This window comes from Punica granatum, chromosome 7 (genome assembly GCF_007655135.1).
Source record: "Punica granatum isolate Tunisia-2019 chromosome 7, ASM765513v2, whole genome shotgun sequence".
Lineage (NCBI taxonomy): Eukaryota > Viridiplantae > Streptophyta > Magnoliopsida > Myrtales > Lythraceae > Punica > Punica granatum.
The window spans coordinates 24356374-24379526 of record NC_045133.1 but is presented as its reverse complement, the minus strand read 5'-3'; the positions used below and the strand labels follow the sequence as shown (position 1 = coordinate 24379526).

The 23153-nt window shown below is 39.0% G+C and overlaps 3 protein-coding genes across 3 annotated transcripts; 1 reads left to right on the top strand and 2 right to left on the bottom strand.

Annotated features, from left to right (window-relative positions):
* Nucleotides 1–2661: 2661 nt before the first annotated feature.
* On the bottom strand, nt 2662–8541 carry LOC116213449 (alpha-mannosidase 2). Its single transcript, XM_031548397.1, has 4 exons — nt 7606–8541; nt 6472–6621; nt 6347–6379; nt 2662–5823 (listed from the first exon to the last, which is right to left on the bottom strand). The coding sequence occupies exons 1-4, from the start codon at nt 8203–8205 to the stop codon at nt 3088–3090; spliced, it is 3519 nt and encodes a 1172-aa protein (XP_031404257.1). The 5' UTR covers nt 8206–8541; the 3' UTR covers nt 2662–3087.
* Nucleotides 8542–13050: 4509 nt separating this feature from the next.
* On the top strand, nt 13051–14725 carry LOC116213252. The gene is made up of 2 exons (XM_031548124.1): nt 13051–13558; nt 14384–14725. The coding sequence occupies exons 1-2, from the start codon at nt 13209–13211 to the stop codon at nt 14418–14420; spliced, it is 387 nt and encodes a 128-aa protein (XP_031403984.1). The 5' UTR covers nt 13051–13208; the 3' UTR covers nt 14421–14725.
* Nucleotides 14726–16671: 1946 nt separating this feature from the next.
* Nucleotides 16672–19019, bottom strand: LOC116214237 (inactive LRR receptor-like serine/threonine-protein kinase BIR2). Its single transcript, XM_031549607.1, has one exon. It carries the CDS (start codon nt 18821–18823, stop codon nt 17009–17011), a length of 1815 nt encoding a protein of 604 aa, XP_031405467.1. The 5' UTR covers nt 18824–19019; the 3' UTR covers nt 16672–17008.
* Nucleotides 19020–23153: the final 4134 nt, after the last annotated feature.

The following is a 23153-nucleotide window of genomic DNA, read 5'->3' as shown; positions in this document are numbered from 1 at the left end:
CCTTCCTTTGCTTTTCTTCTCCTTTTTGGGTTATGGCATTGGGAGACTCCGCATAGATATTAGTCATAAATAAAGCATTCTAATTATCGGAAAATGAAGTTCAATACAGTGACATTTTTATCACCTACGTCTCAATGATATCACTGAGTCCTGAATTTGAAATTCCTTTCCTTTGGATTTCCTGCATATACTTCACATGAAGAGATGCGGGCACTTAATCAACAACCTTGCTTGGCTTGCTTTATAAGGAACACGTATTCAACAATGAGACTATCATGTGTTTCTGATGAACAATGATACCGGTTGGAAATGGAATTAAGGGACAGAAACTAGCCTAAGCCAACCGTGCAGGCAAACTGGTCCGGGCAGTTATGGGGATGAGGATCAGATCTTCGTCGGAGCAATATACCATTTCACGCAAAGTAACAAAGCTGACCTGAGAAATGAACCCCGGTCTCACTAGATAGATGAAGATGATCTTTCTTTATGTCTAGGCTAAAGCAAAAATAGTTTTGATTTAGAGAGTTTTGTCTATAACAATATGGAAAGGTGTCCAAACGACCATATGGTGGTGAATGAGAAGGATATCACTCTCTCCTTTATTTTCTATTTGTGTCTTCCGTTTGTCACACCACCCACCACCACTACCACCACCTCCATACAATCTTTTTGGCTCCATCTTTTGTTTCTTCTTGCGATCGATCGATACCCGAATATCCGAGAGCCTCAAGCAGCATCTGATAGATATCCTTGACACGTAACCTTATATTATATATATATATATATATATATATTCGAAGGGTATCATTATATCTAAAAATTCAGTGGGTCCCGACTAATTCAATACGAGCCGGATTAGCCCACTAAGAGGTAAACTCTCACAATCAAACCTTATTTAAAGGGAATAAACATCAAACAATTTGAACCAATGCATACACTTCTACAACTCCTTCTGGTAATTTGTCAATAACTACGTTCCTTGTGAGATTCCAAATTAGGAAAAAAAAAATTGTAGTGTCGAGAGATCCTGAATTCGATCTGCTTTAATGAGACTTTGCCTTGTTTGTTTTCAGGAAATGATTTTAACTTTAATTTTAACTCTACTCCACTTATCTTCAATTCAACAACGCAATCATTACTTTCTCTCAACTATTCTTTTTTTTTCACAATTTAACAACACATTCATTACTTTTACTCAACTATTCATTATTTTTTTTCACAATTTAACAACACAGTCATTACTTTCCCTCAACTAATTATTACTTTCTCTCAACTAATTATTACTTCCTCTCAACTATTTATTATTTTTTTTAAAATTCAACAACACAATCATTACTTTCTCTCAATTATTCATTACTTTTTCACACTTTTTATTATAATTCAATAACACAATCATTACAATTCAATTAAAATCAAAACTCAACTCTAGACTTATTGATTTTCCTTATTATCGAAAACGAAGTCTTTCCATTTTCAGTCAAACCGCTAACTTAGCTCGGGCCCGCCGGTCTATAGTGAACACTTGTTCAACCGCAGAGTGCTTCCCAAGTCCCGCCTCATTTCCCTCCTCAAAGTGCGTTTCCCTTTTCTGAGAATCTAATCTCTCTAATGTTATGTTGTTATCCTGTTTTCATTTGTTCTTTATTTTTTTTATCTTTATTCGTTTGTGATTTTATTTTTTTCTTTTTTGCGCTGAATATCTATGTGATGTAACAAAAAGGAGAACACAGGTATAAATGCCCCATGCTCGATTGTCTTGAGAATCAAGTGATTCACCCACGACTTCAGCCTCTAATGCTAATCCTGTCAGCCAAAAATAATATCCTCGAAAGTGGCCCGAAGAGTACGTAAGAATTGTCCAAACATTTATTACCAAGCCGGATACATGGTACACTTGTCTTGGTACTCTGATACCATGACCATCGCATAGAACAAGAGGCAATCACCGAATTCATTGAGGACCGACAATTCTACTTTTGGGTTAGTCGATAGTTTCTGTTGGATAAATTTTTTAAATAAAATGGGCTTAATTCGGATTCAATCTCATATGCAACCTAAAAGTTTAAGCCAATGGATTACTGGGCCTTTATCTTTTATAAACTTCCTCATTTTTTTTCTTTTCAACCGATGTGGGACATTGTGTCCTCTCACATCACCACTTTTTCTCCAACATCCCTCCCTCATGTGATATCGTGTCGTTTTACACGAGCCACGTGACCTAAACCAATCACACTCGCCCTCACTTCGAAGTCCTGACATCGGACACAACGGGTGCCTGCTCGAGGTGCACGTTACGCTTACACTCGAGCCTACGGGTCATACAGACCTGTGCATACACGCACTACACCGCACTAAGGCGGCCTTAAGGCCGCCTAGGATTATAACCATGAACTCTGATACCAGTTGGATAAATTTTTTAAATAAAATGGTCTTAATTCGAACTCAAGCCCATATGCAACCCAAAAGCTTAAGTCAATGGATTACTGGACTTTTGTTTTTTATAAACTTCCTCATTTTTTTCTCTCACATCACCACTTTTTCTCCAACAGTTTCTTTCCTTTCATTAATCGTGTCATCGCGCAGAGATGGAAGAGATGATAGTCCCACTCCTTCTTGCCTTATGGACAAAGGACGATCTCATATGGAAGAAATACAATCAACTGAAACAGAATTCAAATGACGAAAGATTCCACATTGCTACTGCAAACTACAAAAATGACTTCACTAGGAATTGTCATGGTACAAACTCATTATACACGTAAAAGAAACCTTCATCCTATGTAGAACAGAAAATGTTAAAACCCCAGAAAGAAGAAAGATACAGTCAGGTATTTCTCGTGGTCTCAAAAGAACTATGATCCCTTGCAACACATTGCCCAACAACATATGAAGGTATCAGAATCTATCATCATAAGCATGGCATCAGCAATCTATCTATGCGTACCGAGACCAGCCCTTCAACATGTTCTGACCCTCCAGTGCCGAACCATCACGTCGGCTTCAGTGATCAATCTGCTTGCAGCAGATACAGATTAATAAGTCTCTCTGAGGGATGATGAGTTTGAAAATGAATTCAAGGGAATATTATCATTGGTGGGGCCTAACTTCAAGCTTGTAAGCCTGAATTTCCATTGGAGAGATCACCAGAGGCCGATCCTGAACCTCTGAGACCTGCTCGTCGTACCCCATAATCTCTGGGTCCTCGTGGAGGAGATTCAAGGAAGTCATCCTTGCATTCAGAACTGAGAGGCTCTTGAATATGTTGAAGAGATTCACCGGCTCATCAGACATAACTGAACAACCCGATCTCCCCTTCTTACAGTATGAGGAATCCCAATGCAACCTCTGCAACATGAGCACAAACCGTGGAGACTCGCTTGCCTGCTGAGAATACTTGAGAGGCCGGGGGACCTTAAAGGTCACGATGTGAAGGTCACAAGGTAAGGGAGAAGTTAAAGGAGAGAAGGTCCTCGAGAGAGGCTGGACAGAGGTCTTCTGAGGCTTCTTTGCAATAAAAGCATGTAACGGGTAGTTCAAGTGGGCCCCGACACGATGAGAAAGAAGAGAGGGGCTCAAGGGACGAGGGTTTGAGATTGGGTCTGAGCCAGAAGAAACATTGGACTCAAAGAGAAGGTGGAACGTTGTGGTCATTGCACGGTTATCAAGGACCCCCTGCCCTAGACCCCGCCCATCATCGCGTAGTAATCTGCGGTCAAGCATGATCTCCAGCCACCCATCTCTGATGCTTGTCACTCCCAAGGACTGCCTTGAGTGCACATAGAATCGCTGGCCATCGGATCCCTGAATGAAAGCCAGTGATGGCATAGGGTAGTAGTTTCCCTGAAGTGGGATCTTATCATAGTACTGCCTCCGAGCCATCTGGAACCCGTTCAGATCGGTGTAGAAGATTCTCTTGCTATCAACATCTGTTTTGTACCTCACAATCAACTCCTTGTCATTAAAAGCAGGACCCAAGAGCTCAACATGGTACTCTTTCTCAACAAGAAGCCCCTGTATGGAATCTTCCACATTATAGAGACGAGTGCTGAGGGAGATGGGAGAACTGTCCCATTTCGTCTTTGGGAATGAGAAGACCTCTTCCATCAGTGGGCCCTCGGAAACGAGCAAAGTCCCGCCAGCTTTGATGATAGGTTCTGCATCCCCAAGGGGTAAGAAAAGGTAGGCACCCCCTGAGCTGGAATACATGTTTATCTCTTCACCAATAATGTTCAGTGATCCTTCTGGTTGAGTTACCTTCTGCAATAGCCCATGCTTGACATCGAAGGTCAGTGTCTGATGCTTGTTCTGAATTCTCACAGTATCTTCGCCTTCGAGTTTCATGCAAACATAAGGGACTGGACAAGACAAATTACCGGACTCTGAGAAATATTTAAGTCTAGAAGGTTCAGACTTCTCACAACCTACGAAACCATTAGCAATATAATAAGTCTGCACCCCCATTGCAGGAATAGAGACTTTCCAATGAACTCTATGCCTGCCCGTAAATATATTCCTTTTATCATGCTGAAGCTCGGGGGAGAGTTGGCTCTGGATGCAAGTCCAGTTTGAGTCCAATACCGTGATATCGGGCCTGTCAACAACCACCATCACGGTCTCCTCTCTCGCTTGCTCCAAGGGATTGAAGAAAACCACCGAATGGGCCATGCCCTCAGGGGTTGCAACCACCCTGTGCATCGGATGAGCATCATACTTGGACCTCACCTCCTCAGGCTCGAACAGGGATGGGCTCTGATCGGACTTATCGTGGCGGATCCCAAGAAGCACCTCAATGGCTTTGGACATGAAAATCTGTAGGTCCTGCAGGGAAGTGTGCATGCGGCTTCCATAATCCTGGACCACATGGTCTTTAGCAGTCCCTGTCACTCCATCGTGATGCTGAAAGAGAGCTAAGTTTCTCCTCGCAGCAGTCAACTTGTAAGAATATCCTACAGGCAGCTTCTCACACTGAGACCTCTGACAATACCCAAGCAAGAAACCCATCAAAATCTCAGAGGCACGGAGAGTATGCTCAAGAACACGATCCACGGCCTTGAAGAAGGGCCTCGAGACATAATAACCACTCCAGTAGTCTTGTTGCCTGTCGGCATAAGTGAAGAAATCCCCAGTGAGGGAAGGAAAGCCACCGACCAGGCCAGACCCCAACTCACCTGGCATTGAGTAGTTAACTCTGTCAGTCTCCTCGCGAAGAGTCCGAAAATAGTCTTCTAATGTGCCGAAATTAACCACCGCATTCAAGCTCGGGTTTGAATTGATGTAATCAAACAGCATCTGGTAGTTCCTGAACTGGGCTTCGGCCTCATCAATGCTGATGTATCGGAAATCATCACCTAGAGGAACCAACAGGGTGTTAGTCCGATAAAGAGTCGATTTCTTCCTGTACTGATCTAGCAGTTTCATGGCCCTTTCCTCGACATTTTCTTGGTTGGTCTCCACCGGGTCCTCTCTCCAAGGACACAACTCATACATAAAGCCCCGCATTCGAGCAAAATCGAACTGGCAGCAGACAGCAGGCTCAGGCCCACAAGTGTGGGGGATATCATATGAGTAGAAGGGCATCATGTGGACAAAAATGTCTGTGGATTCTTCAGTGTCCCAGCTCTGGCGCCAAATGTACTCTAAGTTCTTGTGGAGGGCAAGCTCCTTCTTGAGCTCATAGTGGGTTCTCTGTATAAGCATGTTTTCAAAGCCCATTCGACGTAAAAGGTAGGCCATTGTTGGGGAGTAGCCAAATGGATCTATCGCCCAGGAGTTTTTGGGGATGATACCGAGGGTGTCATTCAGCCACATATTACCTTCTATCATCTGAGAATTTAGAAATAAAAGGAACTTGATGAATTAAGCGTGGAGCTTAAGTAAAGACACAAGCTTGAATAATAGTGGCATGGGATAAAGAAATCCAAAAACCTTCCGATTTGTCACTTTAACACCTCTCTGTTCACACACCCAAAATTTTCCAAGGATCTTCTCTCATCAAGCATCTTAGAAATGAACCAATTCATAACAGAAATAAGAAATTCTGCGCATACTCTCTAACAACAAATTAACTTGAGATGATTCCTTCTAATACTGCTACATCTTTTGACCTTCTCATTCCTACCATAATAACCTTGTTGCTGAATCCATTTATCAGTCTTTATAAGAACGGTGTCCAAATCTAATTTCTCATCTCAACATACACTCTTTCATGTCCACTCCATAAACAAGCTACATTGAGATCCTCTTATTATCTTCAAGAAAACTAAAACCATCTAACGATCAGAAATAGTAATTTTAAATCAACCTTAGTGAATGGATAACACACTGGAGAAGAAAGAGCGAGCAATACCTGTTCAATTATGGCATAAAAATGTGAGTTTGCCTGCATCAAGAACAAGGACTCAAAACTTTGAATCATCGAACGTAATAGAAATGAGCCCACTCTCTACAGTTACTGGTCATTGCATGAATTACCTCATCATTCATTACCCAGCCACCGCCAACTATCTCCAATTGCCCATTATTCACTAAATCCGCAAAGGATTCTTTTTGCATGTCCGAGGCATCTCTCCACCACCTCTCCAGGTAAGACATCTCTTCCCAAATAAATTTTCGCCTAGAATCCTGCACATTCAAATTTCACAAAAAGTTAATAGAACTATCAGAATAGCTCCTCCTGTCCTTCCCACGTAGCTCTTTCAAGCATACCCATGGCAAAACCAAGTCCTATGTAATTAAAATGGTTCAAATTTCAATATAAAAGGGCTAGATAAGTCATGAGCTAGTTCAAATCGACCCAAGAATCTCAATTAACTGATACTAGTCCATGACTGATCAAGGAAGGCGAATGGAGAATGAAATTGTAAACGCCATGATTAAATTTTACCATAAAGAGAATTAAAATCCCATCTAATAAGAACCCTTTTAGTTACGAAGGAACAGAACGAGAGGGTTGCATCTTATATGACGATCCTGTTTCCAAGATCTTCCCATTCTTGATTATAACCACATAAATCCCCACATGTATTGACTTGGAACCTGAACCCATGAATTAATATATCTAACGATATTCAAGTTAACATCAATGAAAGAAACATACACCATCAAGCAGCTAAACCATTATGTGAAACTGCATTATACTCTAAATAAAACAAGAAAACCTTCAATCTGAACATCCATTATCCCCAAATGCCAGATCTCGCATAAAAATAAGAAAGCATCTCAGCCAACACTTGGCAGCAATGCCAAAACATTCTCGGACAGAAGAGTTTTAACTAAGATTAGCGGTGTCATCACAGTTCAATCACATATCATTCACATACAAAGGACACAAGCAAGAAAGCCAGGAATAGTCAAGGCCGACAATTAACACAAAACATGTATCCGCATTAGAGCAGCGTGCTCATGCTGCAGCTCATTACGGCAATAACACATCCAATGGTGTCATCTCAAGAAAGCAAATCCATTTCCATGACTCAGTCTATTTTCGCCTCTTACTATGTTCGGCCAGCTTTCGTCGGGCATTTGGCAAACTTAGATATGCCCTTCAGGCAAGTGCAGAGCTATCACTTCCCTAATGCATTCAAGCAAATACAAGCTAAAACTGACCTTCGAGAGACTCTCAACAATGGTATCCAATATATGCCTCGACTGGCGATCATAGTATTCCTCGACCGTGAGCTTCCAACCCGGGTCATTATGCGAGTGCGGCACCACGAACACCTTCAGCTTCTCGTCGTCCCACTCGCTCCCCTTATATCTCACCCTCCAACCCTGCTTCCAGGGGCCGCCGTCGAGGTCCAAGAACTCGATCTTATCGTACAAATCCTTGGTGGTTATATCCACGGCGGCGAAACCAAGGCCAGAGTTGTTCCCGCGCCTGTGGTGGGCGGCCGACTTCGGCCTGACCTTCCTGAGCGGGTGGCGCTTCGGGTGGAAGCGGGAGGAGATCGGGTGGGGAACGCCGTAGAGAAAGAGAGTAAGAAGGAAGAAGAGGAGGGAGACGGAGAGGGCGACGGTGAAGATGTTGGCGAGGAGGAAGTTCGCCAGGGCCGTGCGCCTGCGGGGCTTGCGCTGCTTGGACTTGGCGGCAGGGGACGAGGAGGAAGGGAGGAGCGGGCCGGACGCTGGGCCCGCGGCGGTGGAGGAGGCCCATGCTCCCCCTCCTCCAGTGCGGCGGGCCTTGCCGAGGTAGGAGGAGAAGGGCATGATCGGGGTCGGAAATGTCGCCTCGCCGGCCAGTTACTATCTCTCCCCCGCCGTGATATTGGTCGTATCGACGGTGACGGGATCTAATCTACGAAGCAGAAACCGCGCCGTGATACGACGCCTCGCCGGCCGACTGCAACCGCTGCTCTGCTCAGGCGATGTTCGCGCCGGATACTGATAGATCTGCGGGCGTTTGCTTTACTGATGCGGTGGGGGGGGTGAAGTGTCAGAGGAAGGAGGAGGTGGACCCGACCCGAGTTGATGGGTCTACGGTGAAGTCTTCGGAGATATAGAGGATGGATTTAATTTAATGTCGGACCCCTTCAACGATTTTGACAATTTGGGATATTTATTCAGAATTTTACGAAAAATATCAAGAGAATGGGGTCACATGGAAAGAGAGGACGAGACTTTTGAGTTCTAGTCTATAAGACTAGATAGGAGGAGGTGGTGGAAAAGTATTTTCTTATTTGTGTCGAGTTCGATATAAATGATTTGTTTGAGCCGGTTCGAGAAGAAATTGCATCGATCTTTCAAGTCAAAAAAAATTATATATGAGTTAGTCATGATAATAAATGGCAAATCTTTCCATGGAGGTGGACCATCCTCATCTCTCAAATTTTCATTTCACGTTGGACTCCACCATCAAATCTTTTGATTTTAAAGTTAAGTTGAGTTGAGTTTTAATTTTAATTAGGTTATAATAATTATGTTATTAAATTATAAGAAAAAATACAAAAAAATATTGAACAGTTGAGAAAATTTAATATTAAAAATTGAATTGAATGATTAAAAAAATTGAAAAAATGAAAAAAAGTAATAATTGTATTGTTGATTTTTGTTGTGCAGTGAGAGTGAGTAGAGTTAAAGTTAGAGTTAAAATTTTAAAAATTAATCCTAAAACCAAACGGGTATCACGACACGTGTCATTATAGTGTGTTCCATTTTTCGATCTTTCATTAATCAACTCCCTCTATGATTTTGTAACCAAAAAAATTCCTTCATGATTTTCACAGAAAAACTTCCTTTATGATCAGAACACCTAACCAACCACCTGGAAAGAGATCGAGTTGAAGTTAACCACCCTCCTAATTTAAGGCCAATTTCATCCCTCTACTCTAGCTTTTTAACCATCCAATCTTGTAGCTTAACTCATGGCATGTCATTCTATAAATAAACGAAGTTTTAAACTTAATGAATGTTAAGTTTTATAAACTTATCTTGGAAAAGAAAAAAAAAAGGAAAAAAAATTAGATGTCACGTTAGTGGCAAATCGACAAAGTCGCGCATACAAACCCAATCTAATTCATATATCCAAAACAAGTCACCTATTATTATTTGTTCTTGGAAAAATGGAATATATACATAGAGACACATATAAACTGATAAAATTATTTTTACCTTTGGAAAAATGAGAAAAAAATTTCAACAAAAAAAAATCGATAAGGATGTCAATGAGTAAGAAAACTATAATATCTATAAAATAGTAAGGTTCGTTGTCATTACAGTTTACAGATCAAACAGCATCATCTGATTAATTGTCTACAAAATTGTAAATATGAAAAAGTATATACATATAAGACTGGGGCGTCGTTGCCTAGTGCTCATCCAAATTTATCGAGGCATGGCCCCCATATGGAGTTTATCTTCAAAAGTAAACCATGGCCGTCTAGGGGTGACAATATTTGTCGTGTCATGTTTAAATAGGTTGTCTTTAAACGAGTTCGTATTAGAAAATCATAAATTCAAACACGACATGATTAATAAACATATCAAAATTCTTAAACACGAACACGATACGCTTAATCCTGAATTAAATGGGCATGACACGTCTAATTCATTTCATTAAGCGTGTCTAAATGTGTCTGCATACATACCTACATAATATGATATGACTACCGCAAATTAGCATATTTCTACATGATTAACATGATAAAAACACAATAAAAATAAATTCTTTTTGAGATGATAAGTAAAGAATATGGAGATTATATTGGGGATAACTGTATTTGATGATGAATGTGACTGGATTATGAGTAGTTTAGTGTGTTTCGTTTTACAGTTGAGTTGAGTTGAGTTTAAATTTTAATTGGTTTGTAATGATTATAATGTTGAATTATGAGAAAAAATGTGAAAATGTAATGTATAGTTGAAAAAAGTAATGATTGTATTACTAAATTGTGAAAAAAGTAATAAATAGTTGAGAGAATTTATTATTAAAAATTGAATTGAATTGTTAAAAAAATTGAAGAAAAATGAAAAAGTAATAATTATGTTGTTGACTTTTGTTGTGTAGTGAGTAGAGTTAACATTAGAGTTAAAATCTAAAAATCAGATTACGAAATCAAACGGGCCGTAATTTATAGGACTTTGGTTTAATTTAATACACTGTTGTTTGGTTTCAAAATATGATTTTAAAATCAGATTTTGATTTTAAAAAATGGTGATATAAATGGGGCTCACCCTTTGACTTTGTATGAGTTATTTTGTTTTGTTGTAAAAAAAAAGTGGTATAAATGGAGTCCACTTTTTGACTTTGTATGTGTTATTTTGTTTTGTTGTTAGTAGAATTAAGTTAAAGTTGTGATTTTAAAATCACATTTGCAAAGCAAACATGCTATTAAAATCACTTAAGTAGGCTGACTTAAGCTCGAATCTAAATCAACAAGAGCTTATTGGGCTTTCGTATAGGAGGTAGTGCATATTGAAAAAAAAAGAAAAAGAAAAAGAAACGGATAAGATATTCCCATGAATCTAAACTCATTCTACCACAAAATCACAAATTTCGGTTATTCACTTACTAAAAATAGATTTCCTTCAATGGATTTATCTACAACTCAACCCACCCAATCACCCCTTCCATTCACGATCATGAAGTCAATTTTCTCCATCGCGGCACCCACAAATTTAGAACACATTGGCAACCCAGAACTCTCCATGGGCTGCAATTTGTGATATAGAAAGGAAGAATTATTAATAGTTCTAGCTAGGGCTCGCAAAATTCGATTTAGTCAGGTCGAAGCAGGCAATATTCGAGCAGAGAGATGACGACGCTACAGCGATCTTCAGTTTCCTTCAGAAGACAAGGCTCATCCGGTCGGATCTGGAACGACACCGCTGTCCCAGAACGCAGGTCCAGCATGCTAATTAACACATCCAAGCCAGCCGTCGGAAATGCACCGGAAGAGGTCTTCACCCCAAGGCCTCACGCCGAGCCGTCGCTTCCCCGGAGCTCCTCCTCCCGGTCCGAGTCCGATGGCCAGCCGCAGAAGTGCGCTCTCTCTTCTCTTTTCGGGAGATGCATGGGATTGTCTAGGGAATGACACATTTCTCTTCCATTCTAATCTAATCTTCTTCCTCTTTTCCTCCCTTTTGTACATTTGTGTTTTCATATGTTCGAAAATAGCTCATAACTTTGAGGACATCAACATGTCAATGGTTTTGGATCGGTGATGTTATTTGTTAATATATTAATTCTCTGTTGATTTTAGGAACCAAGTTGAAAAACTTTCGTCCAATCGATTCGATATCTGTATGTTTCATCATATGCCTGCTTTCTTGATGATCGCTATGCTTTATACGCTTATTGGCTTATTTGTTTTCTAAATCATAGTTATCCATGAAAGGATTAAAACTACATAGATAAACGTGTTATCGGAACAACATAAATCTTCTATGTTCGCTATTGGTTGATCCCCTGCACTATTATTTCGATATAGCATGTTTGATGAATTTGTGATATATTATATACCTGTAAAATTATTGGCGTCCATGACTTGTGAAGCTATGTAACATCGTAACATCATGAGAGCCGACAGATGATGTCTTGAACGTAGAATGAACGAATACAAGGCAGATTGGCGGAATAGTTCAAATTCCTTGAAAATGCCACAGGTAAGAGGATACGGTGTGCCATGTCAATGAAAATGGCCAAGTCATTGTTACGGTCCATAAGTTGGGCTCATCCCCATTACGGTATTCGTAATGGTGCCCTCAAAATCGAAACATCGAAATGTTTTAAGAATGGAAGATATAAAGTGGTATATTTGAGATCATGATCACTTGGGGACCAAATGCTTGAATTATGAGAGGCTCCAAAGGGGGCTTTTGTTTCTTGATGTGGGCACGTCTCTTTTATATATGCAAGCCATAGTTTGATGGGAACAATGGAGAGAAGGTACCTAAGACCTAGCATTAGCAAGGCCCCCATTCTCCTTATGGAGCTCATGAGGAAAAAAAAGGGAAAAAGCAAGCACAAAGCTTTCATGGTGTACTCTCAATCCGCTCGAATCTTCACTAAAGTACAAATCACCGAATCACTCAAATGATACCCGAGATAATTCAGTATGTCACTTGTTCTGCGATAAAGTTACCTAAACAGATTGCGAGGATCCATGGAATGAATTGTCACGGCCGAGCTCTCCATCTGCATAGGAGAACCGATGTGGCATATTGATCTGAGCTCGGCACATCGTAATGTGGTACCCACCGTAGCTATCGAAAGCATTTTTCACCGAGCAGGTTCAAATCATTCTTGGTACAGTGTGCAAGGGAATGCATATATTGCTGCTGATGGTCCGTCTTGAACCGTCACCTTATCAGTTAGATCGGCTCTGTTCCCCACGGTACCGTGGTTTGCCCGGTAACGGACACATACTTCGAGGACCACGTCTTCTCGTTGCCTGTGGCCTAATTGACCTTTTTCTTTTCATCATTAGGTAGAGAAAATTAGAAGATAAAGGGAAATTCCCCCCATGGGCCCTGAATATCTAAAGCAAAAACAAGGGTAACCAACTTTCCCCTTTTCTGTCTCCCTCTAACCTTTTAAATAGGACCCAAGGAGCTCCACCTTACCCGCCAATTAACATTCCCTCCTCCTGATATCTGACATAATCTCCCGCTCAGAACCCTCTTCCCCAGCTTCTCCAGCATGCAGGCAGTTCATGCCTTCCATGTTTTGATGAACGCAATCTCATTCACCGGATGATTGCGGAAGAGTGTTCATGAGAATGAAGAGGTCATCGACGTTGTCATGCTCGGGACATCAGCATCCCCGTCTTCGTACTAGATCACCGGTGTCTCTGAGGGCTATCCTTTCCACGGTCCTCGTGCTTTTAGGTCTCGTGTGGTTCCTCTTGTCTGCAGTATTCCATGTCAGCTACGTTCCCCGGACTGTCGAGAGGTCGACATCCTCAAGAAGGACAAGTTTATCGACCGAACTGTTCAAACAGTACTTGAAGGTGGTTGCAGGAGAAGAAAGGAACCAGCCATCACCTTCTACTTGGGATAATTTGGACCTCAATTATGTCAGCAAGAGAAGAGTCCCTAGTGGCCCCGACCCCATCCACAACAGGTACAAGCTCGTGATTTTTCGACTGTACATTAAGTTTTTTCGCTTCGAGCTGGTCCGGTCCTAGATTGACGAGATATATGCATACATTTTTCCTTTTTTCTTTTTTATTTGCTCATACCACGAGCTATATTCAGACTTTACGCTGAGATTTAGGTGTCAACTTGACTCTAGCCACAATATATTTTCAGTGAGTTTTTAACCCCTGCAATGCAAGTAAAGTCATGTAAAACACAAAGTGCAATTGCAGCACACCTCATGATTAACACAAACATTCTTACACATGAATTTTCCTGTTATGCAAATAATTTAAATTCACCATAAAAATGGGGAAAAATCAAGTTACAATTATTACTTTAGTACATATATTACGTGAAAGAAATACATAGGAGATGGTGATAGTTACAATCTTTAGCAAAAGCTTCTTTGAACATATGGATCTTTCTCTTATTTTGATGAGGGGCTAAAAAGATATTGGGGAACGCAAAGAGGGACCACCCCATGTTATATGGAAAATGGCTCTTAATATCAAAACAAAATTGCATGTCACATCTTAAACAGCTTCAGCCTCTTCAATGGAAAAGAGGAAAACTGTTCCTTTTCTTTTCATTTACAAAAAACTTTTATATTAAGTTTCGATTTCCGGTTGTTCCAGTGAATGTATACTGAGATCATCGTGTGATCAAGGACACGAGCAGTAGTTGCAATATGAATTCCTAGTGAAAGAACATAAAACTTACATTGCAGTCCCGGAGTCGTAAGATTTCTCTTCTGCACACATATGTTGCTAGTATAATTCCTCTTCTCCATACATGTTTGACTGTGCAGGAGAGCAGTGAAGTATAGACAACCTCCCGGAGCTTGAAGCGAGCTAAATCGACCGTTACAGAAATGCATTGCTCACTGAGTTCGCCGGAAGAAGAATTCACTGGTGGATCACAACCAGCTCGTGATTAAGTTGAAGTGCCGTGATCTCCGCACATTTAAGCCGGAAGTTTTTTGATTGATGGAGGAATGTGGTAGTGCTAGGCTTTCATCATTCAATGTAAAGAAGTGGTTTTGCGATGTTATGCTGTCTTGAAAGTACTCTGTGTTCTAATATCTTTTGTTTCATCGGTTCAATTAACATGTAACGTTGATTATATAATGACATCCTTTTGTATTTGAATAGCCCGATTAATCGTTTTTCTGACACAAGTGTGTATGTGCATATTCTGCATGCCAGGTTCAAATATCCACCCGATCCCGGGTTTAGCCTAGTGGTTAGGGAGAAGCTCAAATATTCATCCGATCACACATTCGAAACCCCTCAGAGTCATCAGAGCACATTTAATGTGATTACTCGCTCCGTGCGTGGTTAGGGGTTCACGGATTCTCCAAGTTCAAAACCCCTTGGAGTTATCGGAGCGCCTTTGACGTAATTATCCGCTCCGTATATCTCTAAGGGTTCATGGAATCTCCAGGATTAATCGAGCGAAACCTGCACAGCCCGAGTTAGCACAAAAATATACATGTATCCTGCGTGCCAAAAGCTTCAAAAGCTTGGATCTTTTTGCAGGAATCTATCCACTTGTTGTACTTGACATTCATTAGAGATTGCGATCTTACTTTGCATGGAAGAAACAGACCAAAATTGCTAATATCCTCAGCATAAACAAAAATAAATAAATAAAACCCAGAAGTACAATGGTTTTTACTATTTTCTTCTGGATTAATTATAATTATTTTGCTTCTTTTTCTAGTGGCTAGCATAGCTCAAGCAACAGCAGATAAATCAGCTAAAGTTGGCTTCATTCTCAAAACATTTCCCCCCCTTGAAAATAATTACCCCGCCAATCAGGCAAGTTCCATTTGACTGTTTAATTATATCTAAAAGGTAAAGATTATCACGGATGATTGCCATGAGAATAGTTTACTAAGCCAATTATAATTATCCATCAAATAAGAATATAATTTACCAAGCAAGAAAATCAACTCCAAACCATAAACAGAGATTGACAGAGAAGGTAGTCGCTTCTCCTAAAATTTTTCACAGTCTAAGAAAATCATCCTTCAATTTTTTACCACATTGATAATTTTCTTATAGAGATGGCGAGGATTCACATTCTTTTGACACTCATAAAGCAATTTGATCATCGTACTGTTTAAGATAACCTACTCATAAAGAGTTTCTACAAGCTTTTTTGCTCAAGTAATTCTTACTCCTCTTCCGTGTATCACTCGGATCAGTTCTCGATATTGGCGGACCTCGAATCACTTGGAGGTCATCCAGTGGCCCAGAGAAGACAAGAAAGGTCATTTTAATAGCACCGAAAAACTCTCTATGAAGAAAGTGAAAATCATAGGGAAGCAGCTTCTTTCTTCACAAATTTCCTTTTCTTTCACATTTTTTGGTTGGCTTTATGTGATTTTGATGACTACTTCGTGTGGTTCGAGGAGAAGAGCAATGACTCGGTCTTAAAGCAACTGAAGATTCAAAATGACAGACACAGAGGGAGACACTCTTTTGTTGCATGGGAGACAGATTCTCTGCTCGTGCAAGTTCTGTGCTCTCTCAGAATGTTTTTAAAGCAACTTTTGCTCCTATGATTTCGGGTATTTTTTCAGGTAATTGTAAAAAAATCCACATGATGAGGTCGCCAAATGATAAATAGATTCAAAATCATACTGAAAGACTCGTCGAGGGCAGGGCATAATATGCCTCGACAGAGAAATTGACCGAACAAGATCAGGGACTCACGTGTCGTGTGGTGGGCCAAAAGCCGTGTGTCCAGGACTACTAGAGAACTTGCAGAGCCAGAGCTTTGAGATGAAGCAACAGGCAGCTCATGTTTAAGCAACATAAGAGACCAAAACAGAGTCCACAGTATGCCTGGCCTCAATAAGTGATCAATCGGGGAATGACCCGATTGATGCAAATAAGAAATCCGAAATGTAGGATGCCTCCGCCATCACAAGCTGCCAAGCGGAAGCAGGAAGAATGCTAGCAGATGCTAGAACATTAATTTAGTCCATTTAAAATGCAGGCAATGAGTTGAAGAATCATTAAGGGGGCAGCAACCTAGGATGATGCAGAGAAATAGATCGAGCCCGAGCAATCAACTCAAGAGTAAATGTTCAATTGCCAGAACGATAATTTGTATATATTCACGATTATCAGCAGTCTCAAGTCTCTACAGCTACACCATACATATCGAATCATAAGTCACTTGGACCAATGGGTAAGAATGGAACGTCCGCCTGAATGTTTAGTTTAGCAGACTGATAAACATAAACAGTTTTTTCGATATATTTTTCTTCTTATCATACAGAAGCAAGGCCTAACAACATATCCAGATCGAACAATTTACAATGAGAGCCGCACTTGGACTTACCGCTCAGCACAAAAAAAAATGAAGTTCGCAAACCGGGTTTTCAGTTTCGCCCAAAGAGCTTTTCATCCATTTGTTCCATTCATTCATTGTCCTGCTTATGGAAAAGTAGAGGGAACTCATCATCATGGTCTGTAATGTCCCTCGCCATACCCTTTATCGACTGGTAAACCTGGTACATCGACCACCTCTCCTTAGGCCGAGAAATTACACAATTGCACGCAATCTTGAGAAACTGCATGATCTCTGAGTCGTGGCCCTGGCCCCACAGGGACTTATCGACCCCGTCCTTCAATCGGTCGGAGCTTGACAGGAAGCTGATCCACTCCACCAAGTTACCCTTAAATCCTTCTTCAAGACCAGTGACCTCAGTTGGCTTCTGCCCTGTGACCAGCTCAAGAAGGACCACGCCGAGTGCATAGACATCTCCCTTGAGGGAGGCCACCATGGTGCTCGGATACTCAGGGGCTATGTACCCGAACTCGCCCAGGTCCCCATTAACAAAGCTACTCTCGTTGGACTCAGCGGTGGTCATGAGCCTCGCCAGCCCGAAATCCACTATCCGGGCGTCAAAATCCTCATCAATGAGGATCACATTCGAGCACACGTTCTGGTGCAGGAATGGGGGATCAGATCCATGGTGGAGCCACACAAGGCCCCGTGCTGCCCCGAGCCCGATCCGGAACCTCGTGGGCCAGTCCAACATTGCCCCGCCGGAGTGCAGCAAGGAGTACAAGGTCCCATTTGACATATGCTTATAGACCAAGAGCTTCTCATCCTCGACCACACAGAACCCGAGCAAAGGGGTCAAGTTTGGGTGTCGAAGCTGTCCCAATCGATTCATTTCGACCCGGAATTGCTTCTCTCTGAGCCTGCAGGTGCTGAGCCTCTTGATCACAAGGGCGGACCCGTCGGGGAGGACAGCCTTGTAGGTGATCCCGGTCCGAGTCGAGATGATCACATTCTCCTCACTGAAGTTGTTCGTCGCTGCCATTAAGTCGGCCAATTTGACCTTCACGAGCGGCTTCTGGAACAGCGAGACCTGGGCGAGCTTGTGCGCCTGGAGCTTCTCGGCCCAGATGCTGTCATCAGCCCGACCAGCCCTCCCTCTCTTCTTCCTCACGGCCCTCAGGTGGAACCACCACCACAGCCCCAAGCCCAGCAGCATCGAACCTGCCGCCCCGAAAATCCCTGCGGCGATTATGATGACGAGGTTCTTCTTGCTCAGCCCGCCGCACTTCCCCAGTGGTTTCCCGCAGAGCCCGCTGTTCCCTTCGAAATCGGCCTTATTGAAGCTACTGAAGAACGGCGGGATCGTGCCGGAGAGGTGATTGTCAGCGACGGAGAACTTCTTCAACCGGCTCAGCGTGGTGAACTCGTAAGGGATTGTACCCGAGAGCTCATTGTTCGACAGCGAAAGACCGTTGAGGAAGCTGCAGTTATTCAACTCCGGCGGGATCGAACCCGAAAGCTTGTTCGAGGAGAGATCGAGATTGACCAAGTAGGGCAGCCAAGAGCAAATCTGGCTGGGGATCGGACCTGACAGGGCGTTGGTGGAGAGATCCAAGCCCTGGACGCTCCCGCAGTACTTCAAGGAGTCGGGGATCCGACCGGTGAGCTCCATCCCCCGGAGCTCCAAGTTCAGGATCCGGTTCTCGCGGTCGTTCCAGCAGGAGACGCCGACGAACTTGCAGATGGAGCCGACGGAGGTGTTGGTGAAGTCCCAGGAGGCGAGCTTCCCCTGTGGGTCACCCAGGGAGGCCTTGATGTCCTGGAGGCACTTCACATCGTCCTCCGACACCGTCGCCGCAGCAGAAAGCCCCCACAGCAGCAAGAAGCAGAAGCTGAAGATAGTAATACCTGGGAGCTTGGTCAGATCGAGAGATGGGTCAGCCATGTTAGCCGACGGAGCGAGCTGGAGCAGAAGCAGGAGGAGGTTGTGCCGATGAGCTCATCAAAGAAGAAGAAGACGAAGGGAATGTTGCGGGAGTCTGGTTAGTGGTACCGGTAGGTATCGAATATTACGCGTAAAATGGTGCCATTGACTTTGAAGGAGTGACGAATCGACAAAAGAAAGATGAATTGTTTGTGATTAATAACAAAATTGATTGATTCTTCCTTCTTTTTTATTTTCATTTTTCCAATGAAATCACGATAATGCTCGTTTGATCAGCTTAGTTCTTATCACGAGATTGCATTTGTGGATTTCAAGCTGCACTATTCATAAAATTCAATCACATGATTCATCCAATAAATAAATAAAAAAGATTTGATCACTTGAAATGCAGGTCGTCAGCCGAAATATATGGTTTGATTATATGAAAGTTTGTTCTCTCTTTTGTTTGTATCTATGTGAATTATTTCTCTTCTTTTCTTTTTCTATGTTCTTTTTCTTTTTTCTCGTGAGTTAGACTGAATGCTTGTTTGAGGTGAAATTTCAATTGGAGGTTTGTGGTTGGAGAGGTTTGATGATTAGTGAGAAAGGTTTGACTATTAAAGTGAGAGGTTTCCCTCCTCTAGTTCCCATAAAATTTACCATATATATATATATATATATAATCTCACATTTGCTATTAAATTCTCTGCAGTTGAACATTCCGCGCCATCTAGAGTCTAACTAAAAAGAGCGGAATAACACCATGCATCATCTTTTCTTGTAGTTACATTCTTTGATTACTTCTCAATCTATTCTTTCATGAATTGCTGAAGATAAGAAGTTCATCAAAATTCGAGATCTAATAAATCAAATAATTCAAATTAGTTTTAAATTTAGTGAGTTTTTCATTTGATTCTCAAATATCCAATTTACTATAATTTCTTTATAACATACTTTATTTATCGGATCAACATGAAATTATTACCACACGCCCATTCCCCATTTTATCTCTGGTTGATCGCAATAGGTGCAATACGATTTGCTTAAGTTTTATTTACCCACGGTTATATTTCTATTGGTAACAAACAAAATCAAACAAAGAATAAAAGTGAAACAGAAAAAGAATGTAGTAAGTACATTTTTATTGATCTAATTTTTTGAAAAAGGAGATAAGTAAGATAAATATAACACTACAACAAAATGAGGCTAATGTGTTATATTAAAAATGACACGTCTTAAAAGTATCACAATTTCTTTTGTTTTGATAGTAAAAGTACAAGAGATCGATTAGAAAAGATCCAATATTCTTTTGAAATCACTTTTTTAGAATTTTCTTTAGAGAAAATACCCTTCCTTTTTACAAAAAAGAAGAAGATAAAATTATCCATTCCCTCTCTTTGTGATCTTTATATTTGTTAACACACTCTTTGTTGGATTAATACAGGGATCTATATATTAAAAGATCAATATTCAATTTGAATGAGATAGAATTGTTACAAATCTATAATCTATATCTATATATATAAGTAAAATTGACTCCCAAAAGTAATTAATTGAGTTATATTTATTAGGGTTAGACTCGTCAATTTGTTTTATCAATAAATAATTATTTCAAAACTTTCTAATGTCATTCTAAAATTTGAGAAAAATTCAGAAAAGTTCATATTTCATTATTTTAGCCACTATATTCAAAATAATACACATCTGAGATATAATATATAATTTAAAATTACTTATATAATTACAAATTTATATATTGAATTGGAGTATGCATATGTCCACATTCCATATATAATAAATTATACTATTTAATGTATCTAAGAGCAAGCTCTTTCAAACTAATATAATTTAGAAAATTATTAATAGATGATAATAAATATAGAAATCGATTTTAGATAGAATATTATATGTAGATATATATAATTAGCTAAAAATCGATTTATATAAATGTCAATGCATAATTTCATAGATATGACAAATTTTAATTAATGTTGTTCAAATTATCAACAGAAAATTAACTAAATGACTTTAAAGCAAGTTAGCTTTTTAAAGATGTAAACAAATAATATAACTTTGTGATAATGATAGAGTGCATTGCAATAGATAGCACGCTTAAAAAAAGAAAAATTGATTATATATGAAATTTTAAAAGAAAAAGAATTTATTGCAAGCCACTAATTTAATGATACTAAGGTCATTTGAAGATAGAATTAATCATAAATCACTAATCTTATGAATTTGTGATTCATAAAATTAAAGGAATATAACTAACATGTGAAAATTCGAGCCCACATAATAATGTTTTTACAGCAAAAATAGAATTGCAAATTAGTAAATGTATGAATGGATTATCCATGGTAAATCGTTGTAATATATTAATTATTTAATAGATGTACAGCTCATATATATTGAGTAAGACGATTAGTGCCAACATTATTACTGGATTATATATGCTTAGTCTAATGTTATTGAAATTTATTATTTTGAATTCCAATTAATCATTATTTTAATTAATGAGAAATATTTTGTTAAAAATGTGAGTAATTTCCATAAAAAATAATGATAGGTAAGTGATAATGAACCCGTGCAACGCACGGGATAGTAGACTAGAACATAATGCAAAGGAGAATTTGTACATTAATTGAGCCCTAAATGCTTCCATTTCAAAAAGTAATTTTTACTTTTTGTAAAATAATTCAATTTCTACACTAACGATTTTCTAGATAATAGTTCATAAGTAACCACTTACATATATCAATATAAATAAATTGTTCAATTGTGGTTTTATTATCTACAAAATGATACATAAAGTATTTTTAAAATTTTTCTAGACCAAATGAAAACAAGCTTTTACAATAGAAGTTTATACTTTAAAATATTTTAAAGAGATGTTGCATTTAGGTTTTTTACTCTTGTTAATATTATAGCAATTTAAGTATATACATGTTTTTTTCATTTATAATGAACGAAATTTGTATATGTAATAATTAATTTTACTTTGTATTTTTCATTATGTAAAATTTAAACATTAATAATTCTCCAATAGCAAATTTACATAATGTTTTGTTTAATTTTCATTATAAAATGTTTAGAAATTATATATTTTTAAATATTACTATTATAATGTTGATTTGAACAGTTTCATTTTATAAAAGTTCATTGTATATGTCTATTTATTTATTATGATATATATATTAAAAATAAAATTAAGCAAATTTTTACGATAATTGGTTCATTTGTGCAGAACAAATATATTTGATTTTTAATTGAAAATACTATATGGCAATTGGAGAAATTATATGGTAAAATAACTAAAAAGATAATTTTACCATAACTGTACTTCTATACGTTAAATTTATGACCTTAAATTATACATATAATTTTTATCTTTTCATTAAAGTTATTAGAATAGGTATTTATCTAGCAACAATAGCTTCAACTATATAATAACGTCTTTTGAAAATATTATGGTACGGATTTGAATTGAATAAATGTATGAAAAATCCATGCATCGCATAGGTAGTAAGCTAGTTCTAACTAGTAATTCAATTTACACAAACTTTAAACCTGAAAAGAAAAAGTTTTTTTGGTAAAATTTAATATTTTTTAGTAAAAGAAAAGAAAAGGTTTTGAATCTTAAAAGTCAAAGTATTCTAATTAAGTTAACTTCAATTTGAATCGTACAAAAAGTTCTATTTACGTGTGTGCTATTAATTAATATATATTAACATTAAATATACGATAATCTATTCTATTTCACGCATAAGAATAAAGTTGTTTTCAGAAGTTGCTTTGCTTCTTAGTTTTACCAATGCACTTTCATCGCCACCATAGCTCCCGCTCAAGCCCCGTGTTGGGCCTCGAGCTACCAAAAAAAACAAAAAATAGTATTCATTTTATTACTTAACACAAGAAAATAAATTATTTTCATATATGATTTTTGTTTTAGTAATTAATATATCTTTTTTATTACTTAACACTAGAAAATGAATTAATATTCTATGATTTTTTGGGGGTAATATATCTTTTTTGTGATTTTTTTGGCCATATTTTTTCCCCTCCAGAAACTCATCATTGCAAAACAAACGGGTTTTTAAATAATAATTTACTTTCTGTTAGATGAATTATATATATATATATATATATAATTAAGTGGATTTTGACTTCGATAGCTGGTGGTGAGGTCCCACGAACATTGGCTAGTTGATGCGCCATTAGTTAATATTATTTATATTTATTATTATCATTATTGTAATAAATTATTTATTCACGATACTTTGTCTTCTTGATACTTTATTCCCCCAAAATATACAAATATATATATATATGTGCATAACTTTACATTCTTTTA

Coding starts and splice junctions, on each gene's coding strand:
- LOC116213252 (XM_031548124.1), top strand. CDS start 13,209: ATGAGAATGAAGAGGTCATCGACGTTGTCATGCTCGGGACATCAGCAT. Junction 13,559..14,383: donor CCCGACCCCATCCACAACAG/GTACAAGCTCGT, acceptor TTGACTGTGCAG/GAGAGCAGTGAAGTATAGAC.
- LOC116213449 (XM_031548397.1), bottom strand. CDS start 8,205: ATGCCCTTCTCCTCCTACCTCGGCAAGGCCCGCCGCACTGGAGGAGGG. Junction 6,622..7,605: donor TTGTTGAGAGTCTCTCGAAG/GTCAGTTTTAGC, acceptor TTGAATGTGCAG/GATTCTAGGCGAAAATTTAT. Junction 6,380..6,471: donor GCTGGGTAATGAATGATGAG/GTAATTCATGCA, acceptor TTCTTGATGCAG/GCAAACTCACATTTTTATGC.
- LOC116214237 (XM_031549607.1), bottom strand. CDS start 18,823: ATGGCTGACCCATCTCTCGATCTGACCAAGCTCCCAGGTATTACTATC.